Here is a 23660-nt window from a genome sequence, read left to right as displayed (position 1 = left end):
TGAACGACTTTCACTTTCAGTAGGGTAAACATTTGTTAATTAACGTGCACTCAAACATTTCCTGATAAACCACACGGGTTTCAGGCCTGGAAGCGCTCTCTCTCAGTTGGAGAGCCCTCACGTGCGGCCTGTGGGCCTTGTCCTGCGGGCAGCCTCAGGACTGGCTCTGCCGAAGAGAAAACCCCGCCCACAGCCCTTATGATCCCGTGAGCGATTGGGCCAGGACCAGGCTTTCAGGTTGCTAGGCTAGGGAGGTGGAGATCTAGATTGCGCCTGCGCAGACTGAGCGCTAAAATGCTTTCCGGTCGGGCGGGAGGAGGTGACGTCAGAAGCGGGGGCCCGCGGGGGCCGCCTGTAGCCCTGGGGACGTTGTATCTATGGGCCCTAGGATCGCGTCACAAGTCGGCGACTGAGCTTTGGCGGCGGTGGCCGAGGCAGCGAAGGCGGCAGCGGCGGCGACAGCTCTGGGGTTTGCGTCTCGGGGTGTGTCGGCCGCCGCTGCTGCTTGGGCCTGGTATGTACAAATGGCTGATTAGGATACTCGGCACCATTTTCCGTTTCTGTGACCGGCCGGTGCCCTCTGCCAGGGCCCTCCTGAAGAGGCGGCGCTCGAACAGGTGAGAGAAGGGGCCGAGCCACGGCCTGGCTCTCCCCCTCCCCCACCCCGGGTTCGGCTGGCTAGGCGGTGATCCATCCAGGCAGGCCCCGCTCGTCAGAAACAGGTAGCTGGGCGGAGGCGTTAGAGGTGCGGGTCGCGGGTGTCCCGGTGACGTAGTCGCTCCTCGGCGCTGTGCAGATGCGACTCCTGATGATGGAAGGGGCTAGTGGTCGGTGATGGTGAATATCTTTCTTGTTAGAGTCCAAGCTGGTTTCTATCAACAAATGGAGTTTTTATCATAGTTTGCTGCTCTTAGGTTGAAAACTAAAAATTGAAGGAATGCTGTGTTTGTGTGGCTCATTGTTTACAAAACACACTCCCAAGTGTCATTTGTGCGCAATAAGTGCAGTTAAGGGAAGTGAACTTAATAGTTTGCGCAAAGCCGTTTTGACTACACTTACTGTTCTCTTAGCACCAAGACGCAGTAGCTGTCTTGTTTGGAAGGCAGCTGTCAAACTTTGCCTTTGAGTGTGTGTGTGTGTTTTGCTGGGGAGGGAGGAAGAGTGATCCTGTGCTTTAGCATTAGAGTATGAGAAAAAGATAGGTACTTCATTTCTTCAAAAAGATCACTAATCTATACTCTAAAATTAAGTTAAAATTTGGGGGAAACTAAAAGTTGTTCTTAGCATTGGCTTGTTGGTTTGTCCAGTTTCGTAGTGTCTACCATCTACTTAAAGAATTAATCTAGAGAATAAAATACCATACCAATTCTATACATAATCCCCTGAACTTTTAATGATCAAATGTTAATTTTTGTTTATTAAGCCTCAAGATCGTCGGAGGGTGGTTTCTTGGAGCTTGAGAGAACAGGTGATTATTTACTATGTGAGTCTAAGAATGCAGGTCATTGATGAATTAGTTGTGAACTAAAAATTCCATCATGTGTTCCAGAGGGCAAGGTTTCAACATATTCTTTCTACCTTTCTGTAGGGTTGATATAAGGATCATTTGAGAACAAGTTGTAAAGTGTTTAAAATGATGCTTAGGGTATGTAAGGGTAGTGTTTATGTATTTTGTCCCAAGGGCCTTGTGCAGAGGCTGATCTGGATAGGCACTTGCTACTTACTTGTAGAATAGAGAAATGTTAATTTCCTCTCCCCTGTCCTTTATTATTTTTACTATGAACCTCTACTGGTCAGGAAAACAGTGACTTGTATATCAAAATCCAGTTCTCTACCACACATCCTTAATCTAAAATAACTTTTAAATGTAAACCATTTTTAAGTCCATCGTTAGAAAGATGATTATACCATGAACTTTTAACTTTCTTAAAGCATAGGCCCAAAAGTTTTCCTGAATTTCCAAATTCTTTGTTATCACTAGTAATATAGTTTCCATGATAAAAATGTAGTTAAATATAACACCTTTTTCTAGCTGAGAACTATCTTTTAAGGCATGTTGTCATCTTGTGTTTCCTACCTCTATGTGAAGTAGAAAATGAATTTCTCTTGTGGGGAGTGTCATCTTTCAAAAGGAAATTATTCTTTAATCATTTCTGTAAAGAAATAACATAGTCCTAAGCTTTTACCTATATTCCTTTACTAGGTAAGTGATTTCTGGTCGGTTTCATGTTTGTATTTTAGCCAGACTACAGGTTATTATATAATAGGGAGTTTTGGATCTCTCTCATGTAGTTGAACCATAGTGTTACATCTGCAAATGCTAGAGGCCTACAATATTGTAAACATCAGTTGAACCTCGTGACAAAGTGAATGGAAGATGGTGTATTGTATGAATAGTAAGCTTACTTATAGAAATGGATATATGTGGATATGAATATATACATATATATCTCTCTTTTCTCTTTTTCAGCACTCTGTTTTCTGCAGTGGACACTGATGAAATACCAGCCAAAAGACCAAGATTAGGTATTAAATATTAACTTTAAAAGTTTTTTAAGTAAGAAAAATATATGTGTGGACAAATTCAAAAGGTAAAAAGTACATGCAGTGAAACTCGAGTCTCTTTCCTCTCCCTCTTCTACTCAGTTATCCTCTCTAGAGGTAACCAGCATTACCAGAGACTTAAGGATCTTTCCAGATAAATAAGTCTGTGTGTTGAAAGTGCACTTCAAAATTCCTAATCTTCCTGTAAAGTAAAGGTGCTCAGATAGCTGAGTGAATCAATCTAAGCTGCTGCCTCAAATTGTTTTCTTCTCTATGTCTGAAGGACTAGACATCGTTTGGTAAATGATGTAGATTAGAGGGAAAAGGCACAGGGGACTACTATAGTAATATTTTCCTCTTTCTCAAAAATGCATGTTAATTGAATCTACCTCCAGATGAGGTAAAGAGTGGCCCTGTCTGTGTTAAAGATTTCATTTAAATCCAATGAGTGCTTATTGAGCCTGTCTTACTGTTAAGCAATGTGTTGGGTTCCACAGGAAATACAAAAATGAGTATGACAGGGTCTCTATTTTATGTACCTTAAAATTGTGGGAGGTGTCTGATAATATAGTGGGGGGTTTTAAGACAAGTATTATAAATAATACTAATGTCCATGAGGATACGATAAATGATACAAGAAAGGTAGCAACAAAATACTGTCCAGTTTTCTTCTGGTTAAGAGTCTCAATAAATATTTGTTGAAGGAGCTAATATGTGAGATGAGTCTTGAAGGAAAGATGGGATATCAACAGAGAACAATAGGAAGGAAAAGCATTCTAGGCAGAGGGAACAGTATGGGAAAGTTGTGCAATTCAGGAAATAGCAAATAAAACTTAGGGAAAAAGTTGACAAAAGAGAGAGTTCAAAATACAGAGGGACTTTGACAGTTAGGAATTTATACTGAATTCATTAGGACAGTATTCCCAAAACATAGGATAGCTGATAATTCACAAAATGATTTTAGGAGATCCAACATTCATAGCATTAAGTAACATCTGAATTATGTTATAAACTATTCATATTAATAAAAATATTGCATCTTTTTCAGTTATTTTAATTTCTGATTATTTTAAGCAGAAAACATGTTAATTTAACGCTACCATGTATTTAAAACTTGGGTAATACATGTTGCTTGCGTGCCAAGTTGCTTCAGTCATATCTGACTCTTTTTTTTTGACCCTATGGACTGTAGCCCACCAGGCTCTTCTGTCCAGGGGATTTTCCAGGCAAGAATACTGGAGTGGGTTGCCAAGACTTCCTCCAGGGGATCTTCCCCTCAGGGGTCTCCTGCATTGGCAGGCGAGTTCTTTACCACTAGGCACCTAATTGTCCCTTTTTTAACAGGCCCATCTATAACTTAATATTGTTGTGTTTTTATTTCCTCATAAGGCAAGTGAGGTTTCTTTACATTAATGGTAGCAATATAAAGTAACATTTTATAAATACATTTGTTTAGCCAAAAAAAAAAGTCAATTTTATAGAAAAATGTAAATAACTGTATATGGTTAAAGATTTGATACTGATACTAGAGAAGGTTCCTGCAATAATTTTGGCAATTATCTATCTGGACTTCTAAGTTAAAGTTCCCTCCTTCCTTGATTTCCACAAAATATAAAGATTTCTGACTAGAAACTGTAGAAGGAAACTTCCCAACGGGGAAGCAGTGGGTAACAGACAGTACTTACTGGCAGAGCTTGTAAAGGTCTCTAGCAGTCCTGGCCACTCTCTGCATTGATGGCTGGACTTCCCTGGTGGCTCAGACGGTAAAGTGTCTGTCTACAATGCAAGAGACCCGGGTTCAATCCCTGGGTCGGGAAGATCTCCTGAAGGAAATGGCAATCCACTCCAGTACTATTGCCTGGAAAATCCCATGGACAGAGAAGCCTGGTGGGCTACAGTCCATGGGGTTGCAAAGAGTCGGACACGACTGAGCGACTTCACTCACTCACTCACTCACTCAAGTACCTCAAGTGGGGCTATGCAACTGAGGAACTGAACTCAATTTAATTGAATTTAAACTTAGGTAGCCACTTGTGGATACTGGCTCCTATATCAGACAGTATGAATCTATTGGTTGCTTTGGAGAGAAGAAAAGGAAGGATGAAAATAAGGAGGAGCTTAGAATTGCCGACTCACAATCTTACAGATGAAAGGGATTTGAAGAGGTCTATGTAGTGTAGTCTTAGCAAAATAAAATGGTCTCATCTTCATTTTACAGATGAAGTGGACCTTCTAACCTTCCTCTCTTTTTTTAATATATGAAATCTTTTGACATAATTTTGGAGTACATTCAGATTTTGACAAAATTTGTAGGAAAATACAACAGTACATTTTGTGCCCACTGTTTATGTTAAGAGTACTTCCTGCCTTCTGAGGTCTGGATGGCAGTCTGGATGATAAGTACCAATTCCTGAAGTCCTTTTTCTCCCACTTACAGCTCAGGAGAGTGTGTAATCCCTCAACATTATTAGAGGGTTAACCTGAAATTCTTTCCTATTCCTAAAATGAGAAACAAGACATTTGCAAATTTTGGTACTTCTAACTATTCTGTAGTGACAAATTACTTAAAATTGGATTCTGCTTTACCATTTAGCACACCTTTCCTGTTGTTTAAATTATTCACTTATTTTTCTGGAAAATATATCTTGTATGTTCTGGAGTGCTTGATGCTTAAAAGCCACCGTTTCACTTTCAGGCTGTTTTCCTGTGAAGCAGAATGTGGTTCTAAAGCACTCAAGCTAGTGCTTTAGAATACCATTAATTAGGAAATAGAAAAGGAATTGTAGAAAACAAATCAGCAGTGTAGGAAGTGAGAAAGGGACAGTGAGCTAAAAGGAGGAAGTTGGGAAAGCATTTGAAATCTACCCCCTCCACCCTTGTTTATTTACTTAGTTTGTAATCTTTATTTTTGATGACAAGGAGGGATGAGTCTGAGATCTTTCAACGCATCTTGTCTAGTATAGGCTAGCCTTGTTTCCATCATGGATGTCTAGGAACCACATATCTTATACTTTACTAATTTCCATCCTGAGTGTAGCCAAGATAGAATAGGCACTAGGTAAGTTGTTGTTTAGGTCCGCTGTATTGGTACTTGCCTGAAAAGTAAGGACAAATCAGTGAGTTAATGGTAATGCTTCCTATAGAATTCTGCTATACCTGGTAGCTATATTCTCCACCTTGTCTAACTTATGCCCTTATCTCTCTAGGAAAGATTTATTTGACAGTATATATTCTAGGGAACTCATTGCTTGAAAGTTGTCATTTACGGCTTTTATTGTGTGTGTGAATTGGTATGTAATTTGCTAGGTGATGATTTCATGCTTTTGTAGCCTCCCAGATACTTTACTAAAAAGCTACAAAATCACAATGCTGGAATTACAGATATTCATATGTGAGAAAGATTATTTTTACAGGTGCTTTTCCCTCTCAGTGGTTGAAGACAGGACTGCTGATAAAAATTGAGAGAGGCCTTTTTTAAGATACAATTTTTCTTTTGCTTGAAGCTTAATTACTCTATATTTACATGTATATGTAATCTATATTATGCTTTCCAGATTGCTTTATTCATCAAGTGAAAACCAGTCTGTACAATGCTGCCAGCTTGTTTGGATTTCCATTCCAGCTGACCACAAAACCCATGGTAACTTCTGCTTGTAATGGAACACGGAATGTGGTCCCTTCAGGAGAGGTCAGTGAGGATAAGGTTTCATTGGAGCTACTTGTCTTTGTACTTAATCATTAAAGTTAAATTTTAGAAATATTCTCTTTTTAGGAATTAATGTGTAGAATGACTTCTTTCTGAAATGTTCCCATGTCTTAATTAGCCTTGATATAGAAATGAAATAATTAAAGGTTAGAGATTATAGATCTAAAAAATATTTATAAAGAGCCTAATTACTAATAGAGTTGACCCCTGAAGAATGTATGGGTTATGGGCCCCACCTCTCCACATAGTCAAAAATTAAGTAGTTGGCCTTCCAGATCCATGGTTCTGCCATATCTAAAGTCTTGCATCCATGGATTCCCAACTGGTAATCATGTAATGCTGTAGTATTTACTATTGAAAAAATCCGCATTTAATTGTATCCATGCAGTTCAGACTCTGTTGACCAAGGGTCAACTCTACATCTGCTTTTTCATTTAAGTGTGTGTGAAGAATCTTCAATTGTTACTTTTTATGTCATTTTGTGAGTCTTTACAAATTAAACTTTTGGTCTAATTGATGAAATTTCTTCTGTGAGGTAACTAAATCATTACCAATAGAGTGATTTTTTTTTCATATTAAAACTTATTTAAATTCTAAGAGTTATTACAGAGGTGATTCTTTTTGATTTCAAGGTGTTTTCAAACTCTTCATCTTCTGAACTGACCGGTTCTGGATCCTGGAGCAACATGCTAAAACTGGGTGAGGTGGTCAAAAATATTTCTGTTTGCCCTACCTCCTTCCACTTCTTTTCTCTGAGTTTTGGGAGTATGAAAGGAAAACACTGATTTGGCTTTGGATGAGAGCATAGACATAGTCTCTGCTACTGCTGCTGCTGTTGCTAAGTCGCGTCAGTTGTGTCCAACTCTGCGCGACCCCATAGACAAAAGCCCACCAGGCTCCTCTGTCCCTGGGATTCTCCAGGCAAGAACACTGGAGTGGGTTGCCATTTCCTTCTCCAGTGCATGAAAGTGAAAAGTGAAAGTGAAGTTGCTCAGTCGTGTCCAACTTTTAGTGAACCCATGGACTGTAGCCTACGAGGCTCCTCTGTCCATGGGATTTTCCAGGCAGGAGTACTGGAGTGGGGTGCCATTGTCTCTACATATTCTAAAAAGCCAATAGCTTTCCTTTAGTATTGTCTTTGAATTTACTGTTATGATTCCTATTTGCTTTATCAATGTCTTTAATGTGACTTAGATCAGGGCTTATTCATTAAAAAGAAAAAAACAATGTTACCTGAGCGCTTACTTTATGTTAGGCACTCTGCTAAATTATCAGGAATAACAAAATAGTAAAACCTTTAGTAACAAAATAACAATAGTAAAACTTTAATAGCAAAGTAACAAAACAAATAATAATAAAATAGCAAAATAATAAAACTCTGCCTTTGAGGGACATCATCTGATTGGGGAGTAACCTAAGGTTCCCAGTTCTCATAGTTTTGTGGGTTAGGAATCTCTGTATCATCCTGAGACCCCAAAACTGAATTGTATTTATTTTATATATGATATAAAATGCACTGACAGGAAAAAATAGGAAGAAGACAAGAGTCCTAAAGATAACTGTGATCTGTGCTGCACAGATAGGCTTGTACAGTTTGAGAGAAAGAGGGAAAAAGCTTTTAGAGAAATTGTGCATTCAGAAAATGGGCATATGGAGGAGATGCCAGATTTACCTTGTGTCTGAAGTACTGGCACTATGTTTCCGTGGGTATGCAGAGCCTGTTGAGAGAAACACAGGTATTCCTAGAGCAGATTTCTTTTGTAAAGAAATCCACAGTCTCTAATCTGAAACGCTTGGAGATGTTTTGGGGAATTCCAAATTTTTTCTTTGCTTATTTAATATTTAAAGAATCCCAACAACTCCGCCTGCAATGCGGGATATCTCGGTTGGATCCCTGGGTTGGGAAGATTCCCTGGAGGAGGGCAGGGCAACCCACTCCAGTGTTCTTGCCTGGAGAGTCCCCATGGACAGAGGAGCCCTGTGGGCTACAGTCCATGGGGTCACAAAGAGTCAGACATGACTGAGCCTCTGAGCACACACCCAAAACCCCACAGGATTGAACACCGATTCAAGTCAGGCTTTACAAACAAAGGAATGCAGGCCAGTTTAAGTTTTGCTGCTACTGACTTAAGTTCAGCTTTAATCTCTTTGCACTCCAAGGCCCTGTAGTGGCTCCAGCAGAAAATGTGGCTGAAGTATAGTGACCATCGCACAGGTATTGGAAACCTCTGGTAAATGTAGTAACATAGCAGATTTTCATTTTAAAATACTTCTGTTTTCTTGAGAAGAAGAAACAATTTTAAAAATTTACTCAGTTTGACTAGATTACCAAGAGTTTATAATCATTGAATTCCTCATTCCTCTTGTTAGCCCCAGCAAGCAAAACTAGTAAAGCTTTCCTATGAATTATTACTGCTTACCTGAGAGCAAAGACAGATTAAACGCTATTGCTTTTCCTTTAACTTTTACAAAATTTGTGCTAGATAATAACAGAATTTGAAAAAAATAAAATATATAGTTGTACTGTATAGACTGTTCATGGATTTTCTTTTCTAATGCATACTGTTCACAGGTTTCTTTGTGTTTTTCTTTTACAATTACAAATGGTTTTTAAAAATAGGAAATAAATCTCCGAATGGAATAAGCGACTATCCAAAGATCAGAGTGACAGTAACTCGAGATCAGCCACGCAGAGTCCTGCCTTCCTTTGGGTAAGTGCTAATTCTGCCCTTCTGTAAATGGAAACTTGGTAATTTTGAAGTGCTCATTCTTGCTGGGCATTTTCGCTTTTATTCTATTCTTTCACTTTATTCTTAGTAAATAAGTACTTTGTGGTTAGTAACTTGCCAAATAATCATATAGCTGATAAGAGACTTGTACTCAGGTACAGGTTACTTTTTCTACTGGATCATATGCCTATATAATTTTGAAAAACTTTTTTAAAAAATTATTTTAATTTTTATTTGTGGGCATGCTGTGCAGCTTGTGGGACCTTAGTTCCCCAACCAGGGATCAAACCCAGGCCCTCGACAGTGAAAACATGGCATCTTAATCACTGGACTGTCAGGGAATTCCCTTGAAAACCTTTTAAAGAATTGTCACTCATAAACTTTTTTGAAAAATAATAAGCATACAGAACAGCGCAGAAATCATGTATGCAATGAACTATTATTATGTTATTAGCAATTTTCTTCTCCTTTTTATATTCTCACTTTATAGAATTTCTGTTGCTTGGATGTTGGACCTCATGGATTGATATAATTTTTCTATATATTCTCTTTTGTTGTTATCCTTGCCCTTAAAAAAAACCTTTTATTAAAAAAATATATACATATGGTATATACATACACATATATGCATATATATTTTTTTGGCTTCATAGTTTTTAATTTGTAAGCATCCTCCCCCTCTGTACTCCCCATGACTTTTTCTTTCTCCAAGCATTGAGTTCTTATTACAAAGATGCAGTAACTTTTATCCTTTTTAGTTGTTAATTATTTTAAAATTGCTTCTCCTTGTTTTGCCTGCTTCCTTTGAATTCCTCCTCCCACTTTGGTTTATTTTGGTCTTACCTTTCTTATACCTTTCAAATACCTGATAATCCCTGGCTATCCACTCATGTTTGAAAATGAGACACTAACTTTAAAAAGTAAGGCTCCCTGGACTTGGATAAATGGCTGATTATAGGGTTAGGAGACTTCCCTGGCGGCTCAGATGGTAAAACATCTGCCTGCAATGCGGAAGACCCAGGTTCGATCCCAGGGTCGGTTAGGAGAGAGAGTAAAAAATGATCATGGAACATCTTGTGCTAGCAATTAAAGGATGCTTCAAAATTTAGGGACAGTTAAGCATCAAATTTTATTCATTTCATCTTTATTTGACAGGAATATAGATGTGTTAATAAATAAATACATAATGTGAGAGGAAAAGACCTTTAAGTTGGATGCCAACTAATAATAATAGAGGGAATGATGGAATTAGAAAATCACCGTCTTGTAACTGTCACAGTAATAACTGATTTATACAGGGATCATCAGTTGAGCTGGAAGTAGTAAGTAGAAGTTTGATGGAGAAACCTGCCTGACACCACAACCAGAAGAACAAAGTTTAAATCACCTACTGTGGGCAGACTGATGTCTTGGCCTCCAGATACATTGCACTGAGCCAGACATCATCACCTACTGTAGTATTCCTGCAAAGATCAACGATCTGAATGTAATTACAAGAAAACTGGTTAAGCTGAAATTAAAGTTAATTCTACAGAACAGCAGGCCTATACTCCTCATTTTACTCTTCATTCGTACTCTTCCTCTTTAACCTGTGATTATTTAGAAGTTTAAAAGTTTAATTATTTAGAATATTATTTAGAATTGCTTAATTTCCACATGTTTGGGCCTTTCCCAATATTTTTCTTTTATTGATTTCTAGTATAACTTCATATGGTCAGAGAATATACGTAGTATGATGTCAGTTCTCTTAAATGTTTTAACATTTGGGACTTCTCTGGCAGTCCCGTGATTAAAACTGTGCTTCCACTGCAGGTGGCATGAGTTCCATCCCTGGTTGGGAAACTAAGATCCTGCATGCTGTACAGTGCAGCCAAAATATGAAAAATAAAAATAAATCTGTTAACATTTGTTGATATACTAGAGTATGTTAGTTTGGATGTTATTCAGTGTGCATTGAGAAGAATGTGTATTGTGGAGTGTATTGTGTTGGTGGAGTGTTCTATAAATATCAGGTACTTTGCTGATAATGTTGATAGGTCTTATTGATTTTCGGTCTACTTTATTGATGATTGATGAATATAGTGTTGATGTTTTGTGCTGTAATTGTGGACTTGATTATTGCTCCTATCCAGTTATGTTAGTTTTAGCTTCATGTATTCTGAAACTCTGTAGGTGAATAGATTTGACCTAGACCCACCAGTTGTTACCATTCTGCCAGTTTGGTTTATCATTCTGTGCTATATGTACATAATATTTTTTTCCTGATTCATTTGAGAGTACATCTTAGACTCATACCCCTTTAATCATAAGTACTTGACTGTTTATTTCTAAGAATGAGGACATTGACTTATATAATCCTAGATTACCAAAGTCAGAAAATTTAACATTGATGTAATACTATTATATAATCTTATTTAAATTTCTCTATTACAGAGATTTTTTTTCTGGCCCACAATTCAGGGCAAGATCATGTATTATATTTAATTTTCGTGTCTCTTTGATCTCCTTTAATGTAGAACAACCCCTCAGCCTCTCTTTGTAATAGCGTGAATATTTTTAAAGAGTACAAAGCATTGCTTTTATAGAATCTCTCTTAATCTTGTCTGACATTTTCTCATGATTTAAGATCATGCAAATTTTTTTTGGTAAAGATACTGCCTACATGATATAGTGTCCTTTCTTTTTTTTTTGGCCCTGCCATCAAGCATGTGGGATCTTAGTTCCCCAACCAGGGATCAAGCCTATGCCCCTTGCAGTGGGAGCTCGGTGTCTTAACCATTGGACTGCCAACGAGGTCCCTGTTATGTCCTTTGTTAAATACCATATCAGGAGTGGTATGATGTCAGTTTGTTCCATTATTCGTAATGTCAGGAGAGGCAAGGTCTGTCAACCAGCAACAGTGACTGGGTGGGGGTTCCATAGCTTCTGATTCTTTAGCATTTATTAATTTATTGTTTATTAGTTTGCTATTCAGTAGACGCTGATGAGAGTGCCTTTTGACTTATCTCATGTACCAGGATACAGTGGTGAAAGGATGAAATCTCTGTCTTCATGGAGTTTAAAGTTTAGTGTGGGTTGCAGACATTAAACAATCACAAGTGAAAGTGAAAGTGAAGTCGCTCAGTCGTGTCCGACTCTTCCGACCCGTGGACTCTAGCTCACCAACCTCCTCCGTCCATGGCATTCTCCAGACAAGAATACTGGAGTGGGTTGCCATTTCCTTCTCCAGGGGATCTTCCCAACCCAGGGATCGAACCCAGGTCTCCCACATTGCAGGCAGGCGCTTTAACCTCTGAGCCACACCAGTACTTAATTGCAGTGGTGCCAAATGACTAAAGGAAAAGTGCAGTACCAGAGGAGGGTATGGAGCTGAAGCCAGATTTGGAGTTGGAAAACTGGGCAAGAGGAAGAAGGCAAAGGCTTTCATGTGGCAGCCCTGGTGGCTCATCTTAATTTTAGTTGACATTTACATTTAATAGACATTCCATCACAGAATTCTGTGGTGCCCTCTGCTCCAGAGATCTGATTTTTGTGAACCGTAGTTGTCAGGAGCAAGCTTAACCTGAGACAGCTTAATCACAGGATGGCCTGGAGCTTAAACGCCAGCAATTTAAGCAGTTTGGGAGTAACTGTTTTTTTCTTTTCTTACTTTTCTCAGTTTTACTTTGAGCTCAGAAGGCTATACTAGAAGACCAGGTGGCCGTCGCCACAACAAAGGCAATCCAGAGAGTTCTTTAATGTGGAAGCCTCAGGAGCAGGTTGTAACAGAGATGATTTCTGAAGAGGGTGGCAAGGGTCTGAGGCGTCCTCATTGTACTGTGGAGGAGGTAAGCCCTTTTACCGTGATCTCTTTAAAGTAATTTTAGGAATTGGGGGTCGGTGGCAATAAATAATATATATTCTGTGGTACAGAATTCAAAAGATATAAGGATCCATTCAAAAGGATGTACAGGGACTGTACATTTCCCACTCTCCCTCCTGTATCTGGCTCCTGTTTGATACTTCTATGTATCTTTCTAGAGATATTCTATACATACTGTAATTTAATCAATTTTCAGGTAGAAGAAAGGAAAAGTAATCATGTTAGGAAAAGATATGATTATAGATTTCGTTGTTTTTAGATGCCTGAATTATTCTAACTTGTTTCTTTCATAAGCTGTAATAACTGTGATTAAATAAGGAATGTAAATGGTGTACATGTCTGTTTCTTCCTTAGGTTTTCAGGGCACTTAGTGTGATGTGTTCATCAGCAATCTTCCTTTCCTTCTTGAAGTCTGCACTTACTTTGGGAGAGTTTAGAACTATTCCTGTCTCTGGTATTTCCCCTAGACCATCACCTATTGTAATTTGCTAAATGGTTTTTTCAACCACTTAACTTAGTTCATCAAAGAAATACTTATTTGGGTCCCAGCAGTTCGAAATTGAATGAAATATGGTCTCTGTTCTCTAGGAGCTTATACATTAAATGTTGTAGTCAGAAAAAATGTAGGCAGCGAAAGCAATGGACTGAGGTATTAAAGTGCTTTAATATCTCCTAGATGAGAATTCAGGGACTGAGAAGATATGGGGATATACAGGCTGTATTCTAGAAATATTGTGAGGTAATATTATCAAGGACTTCTTTATTGGTTAAGTGTGGTATAAGTTTAGATGGAAGAACCTGAGTCCCAGATTTTGATCTTGGATAAGTTTGTGCCAAGATACCCTAGGTATTTAGGGGGAGATGATGACTTCAGCTTTGGAGGTTAAAGCGCTTGTGGAACATGCAAGCAGACATACCCCTTAGGCCCCTACATATGTGTGATGGGAGTTTTGAGAAGAAGACTGGGCTAGGGACACATGTATGAATCTTCTGCATATTGGTGTTGGATAAATCAAGGGAGTTGAAGAGATTACTCAGAGCATGTAGTGTGAGAAGAGAAAATCTGCAGAATCTGCAGAACCTTTAACTTAACAGTTAAAGGCAGGAAGAAGAAGAAATCTTCACTGGAGACTGAAAAGATAGTCTTTAAGAGATCAGGAGAATTTATTGTCCAGGAAGGCAAGGTGAGGGTAGCAAGGTGAGAAGCTGGAGAGGTCAAGTGACAGAAGGGCTGAAAGAGTGTTTATTAGATCTGGCCATAGAGGGTCATTGGTGTCTTTGGTAAGACCAGTTCCATTTTGGAAGTTGAATGTTCTGAATATGCAAATGGATTATTTGTGCTGAGCTTTTTTTTTATGGTTAATCCAGTCCCACTATCAAAAACTCATGTGCTATCAGGGTCCAGCAGATAATAGAAATGAGTGAAATGGGCTGAATAGCTCACCAACAGTTCTTGTTTGTTAATACAGTGTTTCGAAAGGGGCCAGATTTTGGGGGGGGGGGGGATTTCTCTTTTCAAGTTATAAAATTGGTAAGTAAAATTAAAGGAGTTAAAAGAGCACTGAGATAAAAAAAAAAAAAGAATGTGCTGGTGAATGAAACATTCATGAGCTGCATTTGACCTCTTAGTCTTTGTTTATGATTTAATTATAGGTTTGATGTGCTAGTAGTTATCTAAATGCTTTCTTTCCCTTAGGGTGTTCAAAAAGAAGAAAGAGAGAAATACCAGAGGTTATTGGAGCGACTTAAAGAAGGTGGTCATGGAAACTCTGTTTCTCCTATAACTTCAACTCATCAAAGGTAAAGACTCTCAAGACAACTTTGTTTCTTATTTTTGGAGAGGGGATTGTTGGGAAGGGCTTGTTGAAAAAAGAGATTAATACTGAGAGCAGGAGCCCTATAATTTGAACATTGTATCTAGTGATGGATTATACAGAACAGTGGTTTTACAAAATATAATTTTCTGTTTGCTTTAGAGTCCTTTGTTCAAGTGAACTGTTACATGAAACTCTGATATAGAAAAGTGAAATCATTGGTTGAAGTTGGATTCCCAGGGAGCAGAGCGTTTTTTCCAGCCTCCCTAACACACACATTTCTCACAATCTCTGTCTTCCTTTCTCCTCCTCTTCTCCCCTGCTTTTTCCTCCCTTACCTCCCCTTATTCCTCTCGCCACTGCCTCCAAAGACACATTGTCCCTAAGGCATCTTAGTGGATGGATCTTAGCACAGTTGGAAACTCTCCACTCTGCAGATAAGACTAAAGTCACCCCATGTCATAAGAAATGTTTCTTGTAAGACTGCATGTTACTTAAATGTGCTGAGTCCACCAAGTAGTTGAGAATGGTAGAAGGAATTGATGTCTGGCCTTTTATTTCTCTGTAAAAAGGGGACAAAGATTATGTGAGCTCAGGATTGAAGTCTACTTGATAATTCTAGTAAGTGGTGTGAGAATACACAGAGGGGGATCCCAGAGATTATGTAACAATAAGTTGAAGAAGTCACAAGACTGTCTAGCTTGTTGATTGCAGAAATAACAAGGGATTGTTTGGAAATTTTAACTTTGGTTGTGAACTTAAAAATGCTCAGTTTAGTCAGTCAGAATGTTCGTGTTTTTTTCCATTTTGACTAGCCACTGTTGGAAGCAGCAGTGTGAACTATTGGTTTTGTCATTTGGCTTTTAATGTGTTGTTTTGGGATGCACTTCAGTATATCATTTAAAATCTTTCATTTTTTAACTTGGGTATTATCATTCTGAGATTTTTCAGTCAAGGTGGCTTTGGGCATTGAAGACATCCAGTTGTATGGTAGAGAAATTGGAGGTTAGGTATCTTGGCTGGAATATTAGAATCAGGATCAGACTCCTTTCATCCTGGTCTCAGATGATACTGTATTGTGATCTCTCTCTTGTGAGTTGACCTTTCAGGGTAATCAGTAACTCTCATCTGGAGAAGTTTGCCAGGTAGAGACAGTGAATACTTACAGTAGATTTTCCTTTTATGTCTGATCTTCACTTTTTGTGTTTCTAAGTTCTCAAAGAAGTCAGATGGACACGTTAAAGACCAAAGGCTGGGGGGAAGAGCAAAGTCATGGAGTCAGAACAACTCAGTTTGTTCCAAAGCAATGTGAGTTCCCAGATTTAGCCCTATCTTAATACCCTTAATATGTTGAACTTAGTTCAAAAGCATATAAAATTGAAAAATGGCTAGTTCTAGTGAAAGATGGTGTACCAAATTTTAAAACATTGTTAGACCCCAGGCTGTTGACTTACCCAGTACTAGTAGTTTAGTAAGAAAGCTGTTTCAAGTTAAAGCTGATCTATAAAATAACCTCTTGATTGCTCTTCCTAGCTCCTATATTGTAGCATATATTTTGTGAGCCTAAAATTAGTTTTGTTGTATTCCTATATTAATATCCTTGTTTTCTTCCACTTGCTATTCACTAAATAACACTAAGTGATAGCTTACTAAATAAGCAGATGTTAGCCAGTTTACACTAAAGACTATATGTAAAGGAGAAAGATTTATGCAACATTTTTTAGCAACTTAATTTGTATAAACACTAATGTCTTTGGAATCCATTTTAGCATTTCAGTGTAAATGAGTGTCTTCATACTTCGGGGACTGTAAGGTGAAATGCTAGCTATATGATTGATTAACGAAGGAAACACTTTTTTTTTTTTTTTTTTTTACCATTCTCACAGATAGAGTTGTTGAAACAAGGGGACCTCTGTGTTCAGTGAGAAGTGAAAAGAGGTACACTGTTCGGTTTATTCTAACTTCTCTTTTGACATATTTTCTTTCTTTCTTTTTTTGGCCGCACTGCACGGCTTGTGGGATCTTACTTCCCCACCCAGGTATTGAACCCGTGACCCCTTCAGTGGAAGCGTGGAGTCTTAACCACTGGACTGCAAGGAAAGTCCCTGACATTATTTTCTTACTTTATAAACTGTATTTAAGAGTAACCACATCTGTGAAACTGTGAACTCTTCTCAGCTCTGGCAGTCAGTCAGCATATGTGGGTATATAAGTAGCTCTTGTGTAAGATGCCCACCCTAGCTTGGGATGGTGCCCTTCTCTCCTAGACATTAGGGGTTGGGAGGCATCAGTGAGTGCTGCTGAGATAAGACTGTGAGTGTGGTGGATAGTTCTAGTGATTAGCATCTCAAGTATATGAACAGTGAAGGCAGTTCTGTGTGCCTTAGGATTTTAGATGCTGGTCCATTTATAGCAGAGTATGGTAAATTGTGGCCCATGGACCAAATCTGGTCTACCTGTTTGTAAGTACATTTTTATTGGACACAGTCATGCTCATTCATTTACATGCTGCTTAGGGCTGATTGAAAACAAAGTTGAGATGATATGACAGAAACCATAAGACCTGCAAAGCCTAAGATATTTATGAGCTGATCCTTTTTGGAAAAATTTTGCTAACTTTTGGTTTAGAGGACTATATAAACTCACGGCAATATTTGTTACTAATTATTAAATCTTATTTCTAAAACTAGTTTAACATGTACCAGATTAAAATCATCCAGTCTGTAATTTCTCAGTTTTTTCCCTCAGGTGTTCAAAGGGGAAAATTTCTGATACAGAAAAGACAGTTGGAATCAGACTAGAAAATGAATGTGTAAGTAGAAACCTTAGTTAAATTTTATGCCTTTGCTTCTTTCACGTGACTTACATTAAAATTTTGGTGCCCATGAAAAATAAGAAAGATAATATTTGTTACTTTAATTGCTAATTCCATTATTTTTCTTGAAAAAGCAACAAGCATTGAAGATACACACCTTTGGCTTTCTTCTGAGTTGCCAGATTTTTATCTCTGCAGTAGCCACCTTTGTGAGAGAGACCAACTTGGCTCCATCTTAGCCCTTATCTGTGTTGCCTGGCTTCTTTCAGAGATTCTGTTTTAAAACCGTACATCTTTGTGCTGTGTGCATTAAGTTGCTTCAGTCATGTCCCCGCCTCTTTGCGACCCCATGGACTGTAGCCCTCCAGGCTCCTCTGTTCATGGGATTCTCCAGGCAGGAATACTGGAGTGGGTTGTCATGCCCTCCTCCAGGGGATCTTCTGGACTCAGGGATTGAATCTTCGTCTCTTATGTCTCCTGCATGGCAGGCGAGTTCTTTATCACTAACGCCACCTGGGAGGGAAGCCCATACATCTTTAGGAAAATATTTGTTCAGGACTTTTCAGATTCAAGATTTCATATTTACTTGAAACTATTACAAATCTTCTTACAAATGTTGAGTTTTAAGGCAGCTTTTTCACTCTGCTCTTTCACCTTCATCAAGAGGCTCTTTAGTTCCTCCTCACTTTCTACCATAAGGGTGGTGTCACCTGCATAACTGAGGTTATTGATATTTCTTCCTGTAAAAACTTGATTCCAGCTTCTGCTTCATCGAGCCCAGCATTTCACATGTTGTACTCTGCATATAAGTTAAATAAGCAGGGTGACAATATACAGCCTTGACGTATTCCTTTCCCAATTTTGAACCAGTCCACTGTTTTTATACTAAGAACAAGTTTACCTGTAAAAATAGCAGTGGTTTATTTTTATGTTCGTTTTGGGTTTTTTTTAATATGCAATTTTTATTATTTATTTTTAGCTATGCTATGTCTTCGTTGCTGTGTGTTGGCTTTCTCTAGATGCAATGAGCGGGGCCTACTCTAGTTCTGGTGCTCTGGTGTGCAGGCTTATTGTGGTGACTTCTCTTGTTGCAGAGCAAGGCTCTAGGGTGCTTAGGCTTCAGTAGTTGTGGCTCACAGGCTCTGGAGCATGGGCTCAGTAGTTGTGGCACAGGGGCTTAGCTGCCCTGAGGTATGTCGGATCTTCCTGAACCAGAATTCGAACCCATGTCCCACGCATTGGCAGATGGATTCTTAAAACCACTGGATCACCACGGAAGTCCACCCGTGGTTTATTTTGAGTGATAGGATTAAGGGTCATATATTTTGCTCTTTTAAAGTTTTTCAATATATCTTTTGACTATATTATTTCTAATTGAAATAAGAGAAGTGAAAATAATTTTCTTGCTGCTGCTGCGGCTAAGTCGCTTCAGTTGTATCTGACTCTGTGCGACCCCATAGACAGCAGCCCAGCAGGCTCCTCCGTCCCTGGGATTCTTCATGCAAGAACACTGGAGTGGGTTGCCATTTCCTTCTCCAATGCATGAAAGTGAAAAGTGAAAGTGAAGTTGCTCAGTTGTGTCTCACTCTTTGCGACCCCATGGACTGCAGCCTACCAGGCTCCTCCATCCATGGGATTCTCCAGGCAAGAGTACTGGAGTGGGTGGCCGTTGCCTTCTCCAAATTTTCTTGCTACCTCCTGGGAAAATGATGAATGTTCTGATTCATGATTTATAATTCAGGTGTCTTGTTGTGAACCTTAGGTCTTGAAGTTTTCTTTCCCTCTTGTAAGGACAGGCAGATAACGCTTTTTGTACTTTACTCATTTGGGGATTTACTAATTCTCTTTTCTTTCAAAATAATGGTGCTGTTTTATATTTCATGTGTTATGTATGTGTATGTGTACAAGTATCAAACATGTCAATAGAATATGGGAATTTTTTTAACCAGAGGAGGGGATTTCAGCTGGAACCCGACCTGTCTGAAGAAGTGTCAGCCCGACTCCGCCTGGGCAGTGGAAGCAATGGCTTACTCAGGAGGAAAATGTCAATACTTGAGACAAAAGAAAAAAATTGCTCAAACAAAGAAAGGGATAAAAGGACAGATGATCTTCTTGAACTTACAGAGGTATTGTTTCTGGTGTTAATCAAATAAGAGGCATGTTTTTAAATAACCTTAGTTATTCAAGGCTTGAGTGCATGTTTTGTCTTGAGGAGTTTCTCCAGGCTAGGGAATGTATGTGTGAAGGAAATCAGGCCCAAGGGCAGGTCAGTTACTTGCTACACTGATCATTAGTGATCTGTACAAGTGGCCTAAGGGGTTAGATTAATTTCAGCAAATGTGAGTGGACAGAATTGTCACACATCTTGGAATATAATGGATTCTTTGTAGATTCTTTTTCTAAGCTTAAAGTATTTTGAGTTTCGTAGTATGAGTTTGACACTACAAAGAGATTTGTTGCAGTTTTTTTGTTTTTGTCTTTTTAACGTTTTATTTTATTTACTTATTTTTGGCCATGCTGCACAGCTTATGGGATACCAGTTCCTCAACCAGCATTGGAACTGAGACTCTGGTAGTGAAAGTGCTGGACTGCCAGGGAACTCTCCTTCATTGCAATGTTTGTTAAGTGATTATGGTTCTCTAAAATGCCTCTTTCATTGATCATTGTACAACAAATAAGTAGAAGCTTATAGAAAACAAGGAAATGAAAGGTTAACTTAAAAATTCTCATTTTAAAAGTGAGCCCACATTTTGACTCCTCCATTGTTGTCTTAGCCAGTGTCCTATTCGGTGATTATCTATTGAGCACTTATTATGTATTGGGCATGCAGGTGGAGAGAAAGATCCATGAAGTTGCAAAACTGTGTATAGTGGTAGAGGAAGCAGAAGTGAAAATATTTGGATGAAAGTTTCTAGTTGGTTTGTAGATTCAGGCTTATAGCATAAATTTATGTTTATCTGTGTAATTCTTTAGAAAAATGATGCCATCTATTTAATAAGGACTCAGTTGCTAGACTGCTGCCTAGTTTTCTATTTTCTGCTTATTCTCTGCACATCAGAAATGGATAGAATGATCTCTTTGATGCCCTAATTTTATTACTTTGATTTTTTTAAAATCAAGGTTCAGGAGACAGTTAAGGAAAGTATGAAAATGCTTTTATAGTGTTGTGAAACGAGAAGAAAGTTCAGGAGTTAGACACTTCTGGGTTCAAATCTTGGCTCTGTTTTTTAATCATCATATGGCTCTGCATGTAACCAAAATTCTGAGGTTTACCTCTTCTATAAAATGGTGACAGTACTTTCCCCACAGATAGGGATTAATGAAGCACTTCAAGCATCTGGCACGTGTTTGGCTCATAGTGCTCAATAAATGGTAGTAGGATAATTGAGACTATACTTCAAACACTTTTACCCAATAACTTTTTCTAGCAGCTAATAATTGGGCTGGCATTTCTTATAACTGTTAGTAAGACTGCTTTGTGGTCCTGAATTAAAATCTTTTTATCTTTTAATTTAGTAGGTCTTTGATAGTTTTTCTTAAGGGTCAAGTATTACAGGGATGAAAAGCTTTTTTCAATCTCAGACTTCCAGTATCTGATAATGGTTCTTTATTAAAGTAACAACCTCTGGACTTTATAATTCAGGACATGGAAAAGGAAATCAGTAATGCTCTAGGCCATGGCCCACAGGATGAGATCCTAAGTAGTGCTTTCAAATTACGAATCACTCGAGGAGATATCCAGACCTTGAGGAACTATCACTGGCTCAATGATGAAGTAAGTTGTCTTTTTTTTTCTTTTTTTTTACTCCTTGGACTACCATTATGGTTAACTCTTTTCTACCTATAACATCGTGGTTTCTACACAGGAGGGATTGCTAAGGCAGCTTTAGTTTACCTAAAACAAAAACATCTTAAACCTTGAAAAGATAGTTAATTCTGATTGTTTGCTGCCTTTAATTAGCGATGTTTCCCTCTTCTGCCTCTGCTTTGTTTCATCTACATCTTCATTTATTAGTGACATTTTTATGAACCCTGGGTGCAACTGATAAATGGAAGGAAGCAGACAAGTGATCATTTATTTTAGATGAATTCTTATAGGAGCCATTTTATTTTTTTCAATAATAAATATTTTGATCACTCTATATGCACTATGTGTTTATTTCATTTGAGTGATAAGTATAAACATTTGCCTAATGGCCTTGTATCCTTACGTCTTCGGCTAAAGCTTAGTTCTTGCCAGTTTTCTAGTTGATCCTGTACCCAGCCAGCCAGCCATGCAGCCCCCTGCATTTTTTCCCTTTGCCTTCCTTCCCTCTTGTCATGACTCATGACATATAAACACATTCTTATAAAATTAGAACATTTCTGTTTCATATTACAAATATAATATGTTTATTATAAAAATTTAGAAAATATAGGAAAAGTGAAGGAACAATATTATCATTCAAAAGTGGCACAGCTCTCCTGTAATAATCTATAATGGAAAAGAATCTGAAAAAGAATATATGTATGTGGAACTGAATCACTTTGCTGTACATCTGAAACATTGTAAATCAACTATATTTCAATTAAAATGATTAAAATTATATATTTTTATGAAAACAAAAAATGGCACAACTCAAAAGCAAACAAAATAACTATTGTTTTGGTGTATTTCCTTCCAGTGAGTTTTTAAAAATTGAGGTATAATTTATGTAAAATTCACTTTCAGTTAATATTTCCACATGTTTTATGTGTGGTGTAGTTACATACACCTTTTAGTTATTGCAGAATTTCTCCTTGAGTTCTTTCTCGTGGCTCTCTTATTCATATACCTCAGAAGTACAGTCTCATTCCTTCTTAATCCCTCCCATTTTGCACTGATCATTTTTTACTTTCCATCTTCTGTTGTAGATAACCCTTTTATCTTCTGTCCCTTCCCTTGGTTTCTTATTTCTAATTCATCCTACTCAAGTAGAAATTGAGTTTTGATAATATACTTGCCATATTCCAATGTTTACTCTCTTGGTGTTACAGGTCATTAATTTTTACATGAATCTCCTGGTGGAAAGAAATAAAAGGCAAGGGTATCCAGCACTTTATGCATTCAGTACTTTCTTCTATCCGAAATTAAAGTCTGGGGGTTACCAAGCAGTGAAAAGATGGACCAAAGGGGTCAGTCTCTTTGAACAGGAACTTATTCTGGTGCCTATTCATCGGAAGGTACATTGGAGCCTGGTGGTAAGTTGAGAGGCTTAACTGTTGGAGTTTGGATAATGACTGTTTTGTTAAAAGCAGGAATACCTCAGTAATATTCCAGGCTTGGTTACAGGCCACCACTGTAAAGCAAATATCTCAGTAAAGTGAGTCACATCAATTTCTTGGTTTCCCAGTGCTTATAAAAGTTATGTTTACACTGTAGTCTGTTAAGTCTGCAGTAGGATCATATCTAAAAACCAGTGCATATACCTAATTAAAAAATACTTTATCAATAAATACTTTTTGTGCTAACCATCACCTGAGCCTTCAGTGAGCTGTAATCTTTTCACAATAGTAGCATCTAAGACCACTGTTCACAGATCACTGTAACAAGTATAGTAATGATGAAAAGTTTGAAATGTTGTGAAGAATTACCAAGATATGACACAGAGACGTGAAGTGAGCAAATAGACACTTCCTGTTAACACTTCAGTGTTAGAAAAATGACACTGATAGATTCGCTCAATGCAGGGTTGCCACCAACCTTCAATTTGTGAGAACTACCTTATCTGTCAAAGACATAAAATGAAGTGTGCCTGTAATGAAGATGACCTTTTTCTGTCCACTGAGAGTCCAGTAGTCTATGTTAAAGGCATACTCTGCAGTGTCACATCGTAGTTCTTTATTGAACAGTTTTGAAAGCTTTAAGAGTCTGTGTAGTGGAGGAGCTTTCAGTTTTAGTAGAAAAGAGTTTTAGTACACATGGGTTATTATATTACTTTGGTTTAGAAGATGATAACAGGTTTATTGTACAAGTATAAAGAAAAAGGCAAACCCCCCCCAAAACCCCTAGAATGCAGCTCATCACTCTGAGAGGACCACTAATGTTTTGAGGAATAAGTTTCTAGGCCTTTCTGTAGGAATAGGAAAATATAATTTTATACGCCTGGAGCTCATGTCATCTGTGATATTTTATGAAAAACGTGTCTTAGAAATCCACTCATGTTGGTAC

General features: G+C 38.1%; 1 protein-coding gene across 1 annotated transcript in view; it reads left to right on the top strand.

Moving 5' to 3' along the window:
- The first annotated feature begins 294 nt into the window (after nucleotides 1-294).
- Nucleotides 295-23660, top strand: part of SENP2 (SUMO specific peptidase 2) — a 35313-nt gene continuing 11947 nt past the window's right edge. Inside the window, exons 1-13 of the mRNA XM_052660998.1 lie at nucleotides 295-617; nucleotides 2471-2526; nucleotides 6099-6232; nucleotides 6883-6949; nucleotides 8871-8961; nucleotides 12638-12806; nucleotides 14538-14641; nucleotides 15869-15963; nucleotides 16542-16593; nucleotides 17404-17467; nucleotides 19420-19596; nucleotides 21114-21245; nucleotides 22487-22690. Coding sequence (XP_052516958.1) covers nucleotides 295-617; nucleotides 2471-2526; nucleotides 6099-6232; nucleotides 6883-6949; nucleotides 8871-8961; nucleotides 12638-12806; nucleotides 14538-14641; nucleotides 15869-15963; nucleotides 16542-16593; nucleotides 17404-17467; nucleotides 19420-19596; nucleotides 21114-21245; nucleotides 22487-22690 — 1668 coding nt within the window. The remainder of the gene's footprint in view (nucleotides 618-2470; nucleotides 2527-6098; nucleotides 6233-6882; nucleotides 6950-8870; nucleotides 8962-12637; nucleotides 12807-14537; nucleotides 14642-15868; nucleotides 15964-16541; nucleotides 16594-17403; nucleotides 17468-19419; nucleotides 19597-21113; nucleotides 21246-22486; nucleotides 22691-23660) is intronic.

The sequence above is a fragment of the Budorcas taxicolor genome, chromosome 1 (genome assembly GCF_023091745.1).
Source record: "Budorcas taxicolor isolate Tak-1 chromosome 1, Takin1.1, whole genome shotgun sequence".
NCBI classification, from domain to species: Eukaryota; Metazoa; Chordata; class Mammalia; order Artiodactyla; family Bovidae; genus Budorcas; species Budorcas taxicolor.
This window is presented reverse-complemented; position numbering and strand designations above follow the sequence as displayed.